At 52.6% G+C, this 13057-nt stretch overlaps 5 protein-coding genes across 5 annotated transcripts; 2 read left to right on the top strand and 3 right to left on the bottom strand.

Annotated features, from left to right (window-relative positions):
• Positions 1-180: 180 nt before the first annotated feature.
• GLOTRDRAFT_100675 (uncharacterized protein) lies at positions 181-2185 on the bottom strand (the record flags this gene model as incomplete). Its single annotated transcript, XM_007869753.1, is given in 16 exon segments — positions 181-571; positions 626-687; positions 784-791; positions 804-856; positions 913-953; positions 1011-1037; positions 1092-1223; positions 1295-1299; positions 1353-1366; positions 1418-1451; positions 1499-1571; positions 1622-1661; positions 1712-1818; positions 1870-1899; positions 1965-2030; positions 2092-2185. Coding segments are annotated over 16 exon segments (1094 nt in total), but the record flags the coding sequence as incomplete, so codon positions are not given.
• A 309-nt stretch (positions 2186-2494) lies between these two features.
• GLOTRDRAFT_78681 (alpha-aminoadipate reductase Lys1p) lies at positions 2495-7421 on the bottom strand. Its single transcript, XM_007869754.1, has 6 exons — positions 6232-7421; positions 5714-6154; positions 4669-5661; positions 3796-4613; positions 3391-3736; positions 2495-3330 (listed from the first exon to the last, which is right to left on the bottom strand). Exons 1-6 carry the CDS (start codon positions 7337-7339, stop codon positions 2759-2761), a joined length of 4278 nt encoding a protein of 1425 aa, XP_007867945.1. The 5' UTR covers positions 7340-7421; the 3' UTR covers positions 2495-2758.
• Positions 7422-8807: 1386 nt separating this feature from the next.
• GLOTRDRAFT_130976 (uncharacterized protein) lies at positions 8808-9234 on the top strand (the record flags this gene model as incomplete). Its single annotated transcript, XM_007869755.1, has 4 exons — positions 8808-8823; positions 8872-8943; positions 9003-9160; positions 9217-9234. 4 exons carry the CDS (start codon positions 8808-8810, stop codon positions 9232-9234), a joined length of 264 nt encoding a protein of 87 aa, XP_007867946.1.
• Positions 9235-9421: 187 nt separating this feature from the next.
• On the top strand, positions 9422-10557 carry GLOTRDRAFT_130977 (uncharacterized protein; the record flags this gene model as incomplete). Its single annotated transcript, XM_007869756.1, has 7 exons — positions 9422-9490; positions 9564-9594; positions 9737-9883; positions 9944-9959; positions 10024-10066; positions 10123-10131; positions 10189-10557. The coding sequence occupies 7 exons, from the start codon at positions 9422-9424 to the stop codon at positions 10555-10557; spliced, it is 684 nt and encodes a 227-aa protein (XP_007867947.1).
• A 147-nt stretch (positions 10558-10704) lies between these two features.
• On the bottom strand, positions 10705-11158 carry GLOTRDRAFT_117006 (uncharacterized protein). The gene is made up of 3 exons (XM_007869757.1): positions 11011-11158; positions 10896-10956; positions 10705-10840 (listed from the first exon to the last, which is right to left on the bottom strand). The coding sequence occupies exons 1-3, from the start codon at positions 11131-11133 to the stop codon at positions 10803-10805; spliced, it is 222 nt and encodes a 73-aa protein (XP_007867948.1). The 5' UTR covers positions 11134-11158; the 3' UTR covers positions 10705-10802.
• Positions 11159-13057: the final 1899 nt, after the last annotated feature.

Genomic DNA, 13057 nt, shown 5'->3' on the forward strand with positions numbered 1-13057 from the left:
CAGCTTTCCTAGCGCAGTTTTAGGACAACGGCGCATTCCTGCGGAGCTTGCGTGTATCTGCGGTTCCGAGGGCTGCATCCGAAGCATCTGCGACACCAGCCGACACCTCCACTTTTTCTCTTTGATGGGGTAAGGGGAGGTTACGCTAGTTCGTAGACACTGGCAGACAAATCGTATGATGGTTAGGATAGTTGTATCGATCGGAGCCTGCGCAACGGATGCATATACCAGAGGCAAAGTACACAGAAATCATGCAGCTATAATCAGCGACGACTGCTCGAGCTCCACATCGTCCTGGGTATCCGGTAGCTCTCGCGTTCGTACGCATGCTCGTCCCATTCCACAGTCATAAAGCGCTCGACTCGCACTTCCACAGCCAGGTCGCTCGAGTCCCCGTGGTCTAAGCTCAGACCGCTCTGAGGTATCTTCGAGGCATGGTCGACGCTCGCATTGCTCTGGTGCTGCTCTTCAAACTGCGAGCGGACTGCCTGGCTGATATCCCTGGGGGATCGCAGGGAGTGCGCTACGATTGCCGGAGCACCGGTTTCGTATGCACGCTCGAGGGCGGCGTCTATGAGATGCTATCGTCAGAGGGTCCCTGGTGCATGGATCAAAGCAAACGTACCATGCAGATGGATCAGGATCTTCTGGCTCATGATCCAAGTGACGGCGTATCCCAGAGAAGCGCTACAGCAAAGGGTTAGTGTTCTTCCTAAGCACACAGACTCGATTATGCGTACCCAGCGGACTAAGGACGGGATCCGGCGATGAGCGTCAGCAAGGACAGCGGGCTTGACACATACCTGAAGCGCTTCGTCGCTGGTCCTGTATAGTATTGTGTTGAATACATTGACGCCTGAAGAATCCGCCTCAATGAGATCTTGCGATCGAAAGATTCGTAAGACTTAGTACCTGTCAGGGCTACAAAGTAGAGCAAGCCATCATACAACATCCTAAATACTTCCTGTCAGCCTGCCCACCCAGCTATTGGATGATGAAGAAGCACGCACATCCTGATCAGACGCGTAACTCGGGTACTGCAAGATATTGCTTCAGGAGCGCTTCCTTAATGGGCGCAATATGACACATACCTCGGCGAGTGGTCGGGATTGAACTGTGCGAGATAGAAAATGGATATACACAAAGTTCCAAAGTCGTACAGCATGGCGAATAAATAGTACAACCAGGCGACTAAGTGTTCTTCCGCGTTCCCTGGAGTACAGCTAGAACTTGGTCAGATGGACTAGGAATTGGTAGAGGCGAGTTCATACTCACTTGCCCTAACAGTCAAGGGTTGCGAAGAACCGACAATGTCAGGGCAAAGCGTGGCGAAGTAACACTTTTTCACATACAAGACGAGATATTGCTGGGGAAAGATGAGTATCGATGAATATGAGAGAGACGATAGGTTACTCACGCATTCTCTCATACATGTTAGTGAACCACTCGAGCTAGGACAGGCTCGTTACCTGAGTCCCTCAAAAGATGATCGACTTACAGTAGTCACGATAAAGAATAGAACAAGAAGGATGCATCCTGTTGTCCGAGACCTGCGAGATATATTATACGTCCTGCCAGGGAAATCAGAAGGACGACACAGGCGGGCAAAGAAACAACCGACCGGAATCCTAGGATAAGCTGAGAGATCATGTTTTGAAGAACTAGCGTATCCTTAGCATGTTCCGCCGCCCCCGAAAGGCCGACAACTCACCTTTGAACACGGGCGCCACAATATAGTAGCGAGCGCAGACTTCCTCCGAGAACGCATGCGAGAAGAAACCGACGTTGCTGGCAACCATTACCACTGCACTGACATAGCTGTTTGTTGTTTTAACGCAAAGATGCTTTCGCGCCCGGTGCCAGACATACCGTATTGACATAAATAAGCAACAAGACAAACTGTCATGGCGGAATGCGTTATGGATGGAATTTGATCATCAAGAGAAGCATCAGGAAGCACGTACCTGGGATGTGCAAGAGAACGTTGGCTACGGTAGACTCTCCATTCAGCAGGTAGAGTAAGGATGTAGCTGCCAATGAAGACGGAGACAATGTCAGTGAACCAGATGAAGCTGCAAGCGATCCACTCACTCGTACAAGGCGATGGAGAGAGACGCCACTCGTAAGTATTGTTCTGTGGTGGTCGTAACTTTAGGAGGCTGCCATGGCTCGAGCACCGGCATCGACTAGGACGATATTCACTCTCGCTGAAGAGCACGACGAAGACGGACGATGAGCGTCGAGCGTCGGGTGCAGCACAGCACTCTGCCCCACAAATTTTATATCAGGGGTTACGTTGTTTGATATTCATTCAGTGCGGCGCTCCCGCCGGGGCCATCGAGACACTCAAAGACATCTCGGATCAAATAGATAATCTCAGTCAAATCTTAGCGCCAGGAACCAATACACCCTATTGGTGGGGCCCCCACCCGGTCGAATCGTCGTCGTGAAAGATAGCTCAATAAATCACTTGTGAAACAAAACCATCAACCTAGTCGCGCTGAAATCTGCACTAAATAGCAGTCGAGAGTCCAGTACACAAGACACAGGAGCGACACCATCAGCAGGTACCATGTTCTGTCGTTCGGTATATCGTACACAGATGCCACTAGTCTACTTTAATCCACTTTACTCAATAGAGCTGACATGGAACCGCGTCCGCGAAGGAGGAAGACGTCGCTCATTTGACGTCCACAGCGTAGCGATACCACCATTTTTAGCAATGAAGAAAGCAGAGGCTCGCCGTGGAGAGTCTTGATTAGAGGCCCGTGCGACCGACGGCTTTCGTCGCGGAGCCATTTTCCAGCGTAGGTAGCCTTTTCTCTGCCGTCGGTACGGTAGGTGCTGGTAAAAACCCGACCTCAACTAACCAGGCCAAGTACTTCCCCATAAGGTCCTCTGAGACGGTCATACTTGGCGAGCACCCATTGCGAGTCAACAGCGCCCTTGTGTTGGCATCGTTGAGTTCCGGAGCCTTGGTACTCGTCGGTAGATCATCTAAGACGAAGTGCAGCAGAGGGAACAAGGCATTGTCTTGGACTTCCATGACATGCTGCTCCAAACGCCGCCGCCAAACCAGATAGTCGCACTGCTGCACAGCGTAGCCGTACGAAGCCAGTGAAGTCAGAATTTGGTTGAAGGTGGGAAGCGGTCTAGCGGTAACATGGAACACGGAGAGCGAGGCGTCTAAGGGAGTTACAGCAGCAAGGGCAGTACAGGTCGCCACACGATCCACAGGCACCATGTTGACAGTGTTGTTGATATCAGGTATCAAACCGAGCTGTATAGACCCCTTCACCATGCGCCAGATGAAGTCATCAGTGTTTGTCACTGCAAAAGAATGACGAAATGTCTCAGCATGCGTTCCATCGGAGGAAAAGGGGTACCCACCTGCAGAGTCCGAGGCGCCAACGACATAGCCTGGACGAACGATTCTAGTGGCCAAGCCTCTTTGGCTAGCGTCGAAAAGCAGCTTTTCGGAAACCCACTTCGTCTGGCCATAACCCGTCTTCAATGATGACCTTGCTCCTTCCAGGTTGTCATCTTCCGGCACTCCTGCATCAGGTCGGCCTGATTGTGCGTCTGACAAGCGAACATAATGCTCCGAGTCTATGGCCGACGTCGAAGAGACGAACACGAACGCCTTTGGTTTCTCTGTCGCCGCCAGCTGCATGCCCGTCAGAGTAGACATGACGTTGGCTGAGCGTAGTTTGTCATACGGATACACCCAGTGCACCTGGCGAGCATAACGTGTCAAAATGCTGTGTAAAAGATCATAAAATTATCTTCACTCACCAGTGCACCATTATGCAGGATGACATCGGCTTCACTTGCGATGCGATTCCACGCATCATCCCCAAGGCCCAGATGGTCAAAGCTGAGGTCACCAGTCACTACCTCGAGACGCCCCGTCTTGATCCATTCCTCATCCCAAACGCCACGATCAGAGACGGATTCCCGCAGCCTGTCGAGAGCCTTCGCAGATGACGAGGCACGAACAAGGGAGATAACCTTCTTCACTCTTTCCGCTCGCTGTAGAAGATCGCGAAGAACAAAGGCGCCGAGGAAACCCGTCGCGCCGGTTAAGAAAACAGTCAAAGGGCGACTGCCGAAGTCTGAGGGCAATGATCGGTAAGACGGGGGTAGCTGCGTCGTCAGCTTCTCATAGTCCTCTCCGTACACGACGGCCGCTTTAGGTGTGACCTTCGCAGCGCGGGAGTCCTCTGACTTCTCACCCGCTAGGCCCAGATCAGCATTGCGGAGAGTGTCGACCTCCGCTGCAAGTTCTCCGATGGTCGGTTTATCGAAGACCAGTCCTAGCGGCGCATCGATAGCGAAGGTCTTGCGAATCTCAAAGATCAAACGTGTTGCGAGAATAGAGTGGCCGCCCAAATCGAAGAAACTCTCGTCCAAGGGGACTGGACTCGGTGCATTGGGTAATATCTTCGCCCATATCGCCCGTATGGCCTCTTCTGTAGAGCTAGCCTTCTCGCCTATCCCATCCTCACGAGGCCGCTCTGCGGAAGCGGCTTGCGCGGTGTCAGGGAACGGAAGCGCAGGCTTGTCGATTTTACCGTTGGGATTCAACGGCATCCGTTTCAGGGGTACGAACACTAGAATGAAGAATGCATCAGACAGGTTGTGAATAAGCAAGAGGGATTGGCTCACAAGTTGGCACGCTATAACTCGGTAGCTTCTTCTTGAGATGCTCCCGAATATCCTTGATTAGTCGCCTGTATCGCCGCATCCCCTTGACAAGACCCTTGTCGTCTTCACCGTCCGGTATATCGCTCTCAAATTCGTCCAGAGCAGGAACATCCAGCGGGACGAAATAGCTAACAAGGATCTTCTCTTCGTCCTTGTCCCTCCGCACAAGGGTGACGTTCTCCCTCACCAGAGGATGCTGGCTGAGGTGCGTATCAATCTCACCTAGCTCGATCCTGAACCCGCGAATCTTGACCTGGTCGTCCGCCCGGCCAGTACACTCCACGATGCCGTCGGGCATGTAACGGCCAAGATCACCGGAGCGATACATACGATCCCGTATGCCCTTCCAGAATGCAGCCTCTGGCCCGGGCGAGCCGTCCTCGGGATGCAAAATCGTGTCTCGCCACCCCGGATGCGACTCCGAGAACCAGTTTGTGACGAACTTCTCGGCGGTGGCCTCGGGATCTGAGTATCCCTCGGCCAGCCCGCCAGAGCGGACGTAGATCTCTCCCACTTCTCCAATAGCGCACGGCACGTTCCTGTCGTTCCTGTTCACGACGAGGAGCTGGACGTCGATCATCCCTTCACCAGCCGGCATGATATCTTTCTGCGTAGCCAGGAAGGTAGGATCTTCCGTGACACTCGGGATCGCAAAGTAGGACACGGCCCGTTGAGTCTCGGTGGTGCCGTACATGTTAATGATGCAGACGTTCTTCGCCAGAGCCTGCAGTCTTGAACAGTCTCTCTTGGTCAGGACGTCTCCGACGAAGAAGGCGCTGCGCAGAGATGGGATCTGGCGGCTGGCTTGGGCAGACAACAGTTGACCCATGGCCGGGGTAAGATGTGTCACCGAAACTTCGCTATCCGCCATCCACTCTGCCAGCCGACCCGGGGTACCAATGTCATCCGCAGTGGGTACATGTAGCTGAGCACCAAAGAACAGCGGCGTAAACACTAGACTGCATCAGTACATAGATACTTCCAGTTACATGCACTGTATCCTTACTATCACGTTGAATCGGATCGTGAGCGATACCGCTGAGCATGGTAAACTTGGAATGTTCCCCAATCCCGAATCGCTCGCCCATCCACGGGAAGAAATGGGTCAGGCTATAGTGTCTGCCCTTGACACCTTTAGGAATACCAGTACTCCCGCTCGTGAACGATAAAGTACCGACGCTATCGGGGCCCAAGACAATTCCGGGGTCACTGTCACCAAGGTGAGCAGAAGTCGCCAATACATCCGCTTCAACACCGTTGGAACCTCCAGAAATGTCGCCATTGGGTAGAAGATCCAGAGCGGGAACTTCGACGCGTAACTGCAATTCGTTGGACATGAATTCACGAACTGTTGGGCTGATTCTTCCGGCTCCCTTGAGGACGACCAATCCTCGAGGCTGGGAAACCTTTAGGTATATCGTCTGCCTCGAAGGTGGATAAGCCGGATCTACAGTTGGGCGATACAATCAACACGCGGTCTACCGCTGAAGGAGGCCTCGAGGAACCAAAGACGCGACCACTCACCGATAACGGAGAACGTCGCACCGGCTTTTAAAACAGCCATTACAGCTACCACAAGCTCGACGCTCCGGTACGCGTAGACCATGACGACTTCCTCCCGCTGGATGCCACCCTGGAGCAAATGATGCGCCAAGATGTTGGAGGCTCGGCGGATGGCACCGTAAGTATATACGCGCTTTTCCTGAGGTGCACCCAGGGTTGCTGAGGGGTAACTCTGGATCACACAAGGGCGCTCGGGCCACTTGATAGCGTTGCGGGAGAATACATCTGTGATCGCGCCTTTGAAGTCACACCAGTGGAGATCGGCTGTCGGGTCCGGCAGTCGCTCACGCTGGGCCGGTGTCAGCAGGCTCACGGAGCCCACAGGAGACAGAGGATTCGAAGCGACCTTGCGTAGCAGAACAGATAGCTGGTCCACTATAAAGGAGATCCTCAGAGATGTGAATAACAGTGAGTTATATACAAGGCGGAGGGAGATACGCGGCGCGATGGAGGCATGGCTGGAAGCAGGGGGACGGGTGATGAAGACGGTGAGGTCAGACGTTAAGCTGGTGGATCGGATGAAGTTCTCTTTCGGTTCGTCAGTTTCGTCAAAGAATCGTACCCGGAATAGCGGTCGTGCGCCCTCAGCATTTTCCTCTTTCTCCCTGCCCAGCGCTTGAAGTATGGTTTCGTACGGTAAGACGTCGGCTTCTGCCTCCTTCTCCACCAATTGGACCTTCTGTACAACAGCCCAGAATGGGTCCGTCGGATCCACGCCGAGCCTTAATACCAGAGGTTCACTCGAAGATGCCGAAGACGATCCGATTACCAGATCGGTGTCGCCAGTGTAACGGTGCAGCAGGACACTGAATGCCGCCAGAAGAAGGTGGAAGGGAGACGGCCTCTGAGCAGCATTTTCCTCGGCATCTTCGTCTTCGTCATTTCCGTTTTCGCTGTACAGGGCAAGTTTCAGCAAGCTACGAGATGTGGATTCGGAAAGCTCTGCAACATGAGCGGCCTCTACAACTTTTTGCGGACCAGAAGGCCTCGGGTAATCAGTCGGCAGAGAGATAGAGGTCAGATTTTGTAGCCTGGCTACGACGCGCCGTAGACGGTCTTGGTCTGACATCTTCCGCGCTTTTGATGCACGCCGTAGCTTTCGTCCCGTGCCTTTGCACGCCCTGAAGCTGTAAAGTAGAAGTGCCTGCTATGGAAACTTTAATTGCACTGCAGAACGAAATGACTCGCGTCCACGTGACCCGTGATTGGTATCACGTGGCTCTTGTGCGGCCGATATCACAGATAATATCAGGACAGCTCCGATATCTCCGACTGGCGACTGCCTTGCCCTTTGCGAAGCACACTAACGCGCACCTTTCGTCGTTATATCTCGCGATCAAATGCAGTTGAAATATATCGGCGGTTCATTTGCGAGAGTCTCTACCAATAACACCAATAACCAGCATCTACCAGTCAGGAAAGTTCCAGATCAAGGAGCACTGGCAGAAAGTAACACGACCCCGACCCAATCACCCACCTTGAGTCTGAAAAGCTGGAGATTCATCAATGGTGTGCATAGCTTATAAGACTATCCACACGGCTAGGTCGAAAGTTACTGCGACCAGCAGGTTGAATCAGGCCCTACTCGCGGGAGTATGAAGCTGTCAACAACTCCCATTCGGCACTACTTCAGCGAATCAGGACTCGTCTCCGGACAGCGGTGCCCTCGGATATTCCTGCGACACCGAGGGTGCATTGAAATCTTGGATCAGTCTTCTGTGGAACGCGCCGCGAGGCCGGGGAGTTTCGACATTCACCACAGCAGCTCTGCTCACATATTTATAAACAACATTCATCAGACCGTCCTAGGGTTTACATGATACCTGCTGCGAACAAGAGTGCTTCCCTTCGAGTGTTCCATCACCAGCCGTAACTCACCGAGTTCTAGCTATAACTACAAAAGTCAGATGTAACACCGATTGTGAACCCTTCCGCTGGGTCGCGATGGGCTTGCGAAAGTGACACTGCTTTCAGGTCTTCTGGAATGTAGTCTGCTACTGGTAGTCACCCCAAGTCAGAAATACGCCAAGCGCCACAAATCCGGGGATACTTTCTGATCCAGCATCAGCGAAGCTATGCTGTCTTCGCGGAGCTAGGTCGGCGCTCAATTTCTCCTGCGAGCTGGACGCACTGGAATCCACATTCTCACTGCGACTTCGAAGGACGTCTAGGCTCTACTTCGAGAATGTATTTAGCGTGTGCAGGTCGCCCCCAAGGTATCGAAACCACTTCGAATCGCCGAAGTAATAACTACATAGTGTAACCAAGCGTATCTATTCTTGCTGATGTCCCATCATATGACAATTCATCATGGAGACATCAGCTTCCATCCCCTTGGGGTGCTGACATTTCTGCGTTTATCCCAGCTATCCCCGGCTCCGGGGCATATATATGTACTGGAGCTCTAGAGAAGTCGGGTGTGGCGGACTAAGATTAGTCGCATCCCCTTTGGCTCATACCACGACGCCCTCCATGCCCCTGCGACCCGATGCCTAGCTCCGCCGTCGTGAGCCAGACTGTCCTGAGTGTTGCTGTTCATGAAGCGCGAAAAGCGTAAGTACATATATAGCTTAAGTACGCGTCTTTGATGAGCTCATGCAGACGCCAATCGCCATCAATTTGCTATCTACGTTGACAGGCAGGTCAACAGATATGCCAACTTTTCCAGGCTTGGTGAGCTTTAGACTACATACGCTAAGGCATAGTACTGATATGATACTGACATATGATAGCCCTTATGATCTATGATATCGTCCTGAACCTCGGCCGGGAGAAGCAGCTCGTGTGGGACACCAAGTTCCGCACGTATAGTCTGTTGTACTATATGTCCCGCTACCCGCTAGTCCCCTTTCAAGTCTTTGAGGTCTTCTATACCCCTTCAATGCCACAGGTGCGCCCAATTCTTCCCAGCCTGTGTAACCCCCGTTTTTCTAACTGAACGCGCAGTACGTCGTATCTCGATAACTCACAAGCCACAAGCTTAAGGATCCGTGGATATCAGCTGTAATGCTATCTACCAATCTACTTGGGCTATTGCTCTAGTACCCACTCGTATTGCTATTGTTGGTAGGTCTCCCGATATCCATGCCCGAGGCTTCCACCGAACCTTACTGCTACAGCCTCCTTCGTGCTGCGTGTGTACGCCGTCACAATGGCAAGAGGCCTGCTGCTCGTGGCGCTCCTGTGCCTAGCCGGTGCCGCGGTCGTAGTGTTTGATATCGTGAGTCTTATGCGCGAACTATCAACAAATCATCTGTGCACTGACCCTGATGACGGGTAGCTACAAGTCGCAGATACCTCCTGTACCCAGTCCGCATATCCCATGTAAGTCACCCATTGATTTGCGCGATCAACGCATGCTTCGGTTGCTCTTTTGACTGAACTACCGTCACTTAAACTCAGAGGTGAGCATGAGCGAAGATTGGCGACCAGACCCAGTCACCGTCCCGCTCACCTTGTTTGGCAGCCACGCTCCTCACCTTCATCTCCCTCGTCACTTTCGATGTCCTCGCCACGGCAGTCATCTCATGGCGGATCTACAAGGTCATACGCGAGGCCGGTGGCCTCCAGCGACTGAGTAGGCATAGTATGGCCGGTCTCATCATGCGCTCTGGTACGTCCTCTCTGGTGTTCTACTAGTCTGTGCTTGAGTTCAGTGGTATTCCGCACGTAGGTGCCATCTATTTCAAGTACGTGAAGTTATCGGTGAGTATCGCTTCTCGCGTTACTAAGAGCCCGCGATTATCTCTCAAGTGTCATGACCGGAATCCAAGTGGGCTCTATTGTTCTCTACGCTGTGAGCTGCATATTACTTGATCTCTTTCGCGATAGTTTGACACCTCCTGATCTCAGGAACCCGAGGTACCTCTTCCGCATCTTCCCCTCTTTGCTATCGACTCACAAACATCCAATCCATAGGGCGTCTACAGCCAAGCGTTGAACAACTACACCCTTCTCATCTCCTCCATCCTCACGTCGCGCTTCCTCCTGGACCTGCGCTCCGCCGCTCTAGACCGCACACCGGACATCTCCACCTCCCAAGACTGCTTCAGCACGAACATGCACTCGATCAAGTTCGCATACCGCAGGTCCAGGAGCAATAATAGTGTAGAGAAGTCACGTTGGCGGTGGCTTACCGTGGTCGAGGACTTCGAGGATCCGGAGATGTGTGATTCAGACTATATGGGCGATAAGGGGAGCGAACTACGGGAGCTGGAACAGGTGAGGGTATCTACGGAGAATTCGGATGTTAGGACCGGGAGGGATGAAGAAGAGACGAGTCGATAGGAAATCAAGTAGAAAAATGGTTACGTTATATGGGTTTAACTTATTGTGCTGTACGATATGCTGCGTTCCCAAGTCATGTCAAGCTAGCCATCCTGAATGCTGTTGACACCACGACGGTATAGCCACAATGATCATAGCTGCTGGAAAGGCGCGAAAGACGATTTATTGACTGCGGAGCGGTGATATTACAAGGATTATACAAGTCCATGGTACATCTTATGAGATTGTTACAATCAACCGGGTGCCTACTGGTATTGTTTATCTTGAACAGGGACATCCTTGCCTGCAGCATCGCGTCAGCAGGTGCGAATGGTGACAAACTGTCCAACGACACAGACCTGTTGCCTTCTGGAAGCCCTTCCGCAAGCCGTCACTGATCTTCTCAGTCGTAGAATGGCTCTGAATACGAGAGTAAGTCTGGAGCAAACATTCAATGAAGGACAAACAGCGTACCTGCTCATGCCCAGCTCTCTTCTCGGCGTAGTCAACGCCCTTGTCGAGCATGTCCCCGTTGCCCTGGGTGGATTGGGCAGGGTAGGTCGAGCCAGTCGTGGTGTTGTTCGTGTTAGTGTTCATGTTTGATGTCGAGAGGGGGTAATGCTTGTGCTGAAATCTAGGTGAAAGTCGCCTTTATATACTCTGCCTTTCATGACGTCAGTACCGCTCTGGAGTGAAATGACGGTCGGAAGTGGAAGGAAGTGGAGGGTCGTTCGACATCACCAGGGCGCCGCTGGGCTTGGCAAACTGCGCATGACGAGTGTTCGAGCCGCCGCATCTAGCACTTCGACATTCATGATAGGTTGAACAGGGATGGGGGATAAGTCAAAGAAACTCGTCATATCACTCTCGGAGCTCTGGATTGGCAGCATTTGTGGCATTTCTAACGCTCCGATGCTACCGCCCTCAGGTTTTCATCAAAGTATTCATGTGAAATGCATAATAATGACTGTGCTGAACGTACTACAGATGCAATACTTTGTAACTTGTTCCTCGATAACGTATCCTGCGAGGTGCTTGCCGACTTGGAAACCCTTGGAGCAGGCACGGTATCGCGGACACAGCCACCACGTGGAGACATCGATCGCTGACTGCCCTGCCAGTGCCGCCGGCCGCGGGGTGAGCACTTCAAGAAAGTGGGTTGCTTGAAGGCTTGGAATGAGGAGGCGGAGCTGCACCACGACTTGCCCGACTGACTTGGGCCGGAACGAAAACTTACTTTCATGTAGGGATGCTGTCGAGACGTCGACCCTTCCTTTCAGCAAGTTCCCAGTTCTCTCCCAAGAACTCTGAATTCCGTCCTTAAGGGCATCAGTCTGCCGTCCGGATGATTCGAATCATACATTTTCCCAGCATTCCAGCGACTAGGCAAATCGTGAATGGTCTCATTCACCGACCGGACCCCCTGGTATTAAACTAGATTCCCACTCGGCGGGAGCGACTAACCACATTGACACGCACCCCGGAATGCCAGTATATTATCTTCTCTTCCCGCAGACCAAAGATCAAGGTTAAGCTACCTTCTGTTATCCTGTGCATAGGAAGTTGAAGGCATGATCAGACTACCACACTGGTCTCGGCCTCTGCAGCATCTGTGAACACGGGAAGCATGTATGTCAGACAAGATCCCACCTGTACTCAGCAGTCTGTAATCTCAAGAACCACCCGCCGCTCTTGCCGGACGCCCAAAATACCGCTTTGTCTCGACCCGCGAGAGACCATTCCGTCATACCGATGTTGCGCCACGTTCGACAAGAACTCGAAGGTCGGTCTAGCACCTGGGCCTGTACTCGCCAGCCCGTTCGTGGAAGCTTTATGGTTTCATCTCGCACGTCCACCACCCCTTGACGCACACGACGCAGCTTATTGCAGCCTAACACTGAAAACGAAGCATCCCAACGGCCTCTATCTGACTGCAGCCTGTGACCCATCTGCGAACCCAATTTCTAGACTCGATTCGCGACGTACCTGACCATGCGAAGCTTGACCGCACTACGACAGTTATCCGCCCCCGCGGAGGCCGCATCGGTGCACTATAGTGCACCCATGGTTTGGCCACATCCCGGGTGCTCCTCCGACCCCCGGATGGCCCAGATCCCCCTCCTAAGGCTGACTAGTCGAGAGGACAAGCACTCTACGATTGGGGAATGGCTAGCCACGATGCTCACCTGTAGAAGTACTAGCGCCACCATCAAGCGAACTTTGTGTGAAACCGTCCGGAACGAACAAGCCTGACGGGAAGCCTGCTGCATCGACTAGCGAATCCGATGGATTTCCTCCGACATCCGGAGTCTGTGTGTGCTTGACACTGCGACGTCAGTTAATTAGGTAACTTAACCCGACACCAAAGTACATTGATCTATCTAGATTACAAGGTGCCGATTCTTGTTCAGACAACAGGAAATAATAGTCCGAATATCCATTTATCCCGAAGAAACCAACAACAAGGACAGCTAGCGATGAGGTGAAGAAAACACGCTCGATGCCTGAAAGCTAGAGCACA

Source organism: Gloeophyllum trabeum, assembly GCF_000344685.1.
Source record: "Gloeophyllum trabeum ATCC 11539 unplaced genomic scaffold GLOTRscaffold_00010, whole genome shotgun sequence".
NCBI classification, from domain to species: domain Eukaryota; kingdom Fungi; phylum Basidiomycota; class Agaricomycetes; order Gloeophyllales; family Gloeophyllaceae; genus Gloeophyllum; species Gloeophyllum trabeum.

Coding starts and splice junctions, on each gene's coding strand:
- GLOTRDRAFT_117006 (XM_007869757.1), bottom strand. CDS start 11,133: ATGAACACTAACACGAACAACACCACGACTGGCTCGACCTACCCTGCC. Junction 10,957..11,010: donor AGAGAGCTGGGCATGAGCAG/GTACGCTGTTTG, acceptor TCTCGTATTCAG/AGCCATTCTACGACTGAGAA. Junction 10,841..10,895: donor GGGCTTCCAGAAGGCAACAG/GTCTGTGTCGTT, acceptor GCGATGCTGCAG/GCAAGGATGTCCCTGTTCAA.
- GLOTRDRAFT_78681 (XM_007869754.1), bottom strand. CDS start 7,339: ATGTCAGACCAAGACCGTCTACGGCGCGTCGTAGCCAGGCTACAAAAT. Junction 3,737..3,795: donor TCCTGCATAATGGTGCACTG/GTGAGTGAAGAT, acceptor TATGCTCGCCAG/GTGCACTGGGTGTATCCGTA. Junction 3,331..3,390: donor TGGCGCCTCGGACTCTGCAG/GTGGGTACCCCT, acceptor ATTCTTTTGCAG/TGACAAACACTGATGACTTC.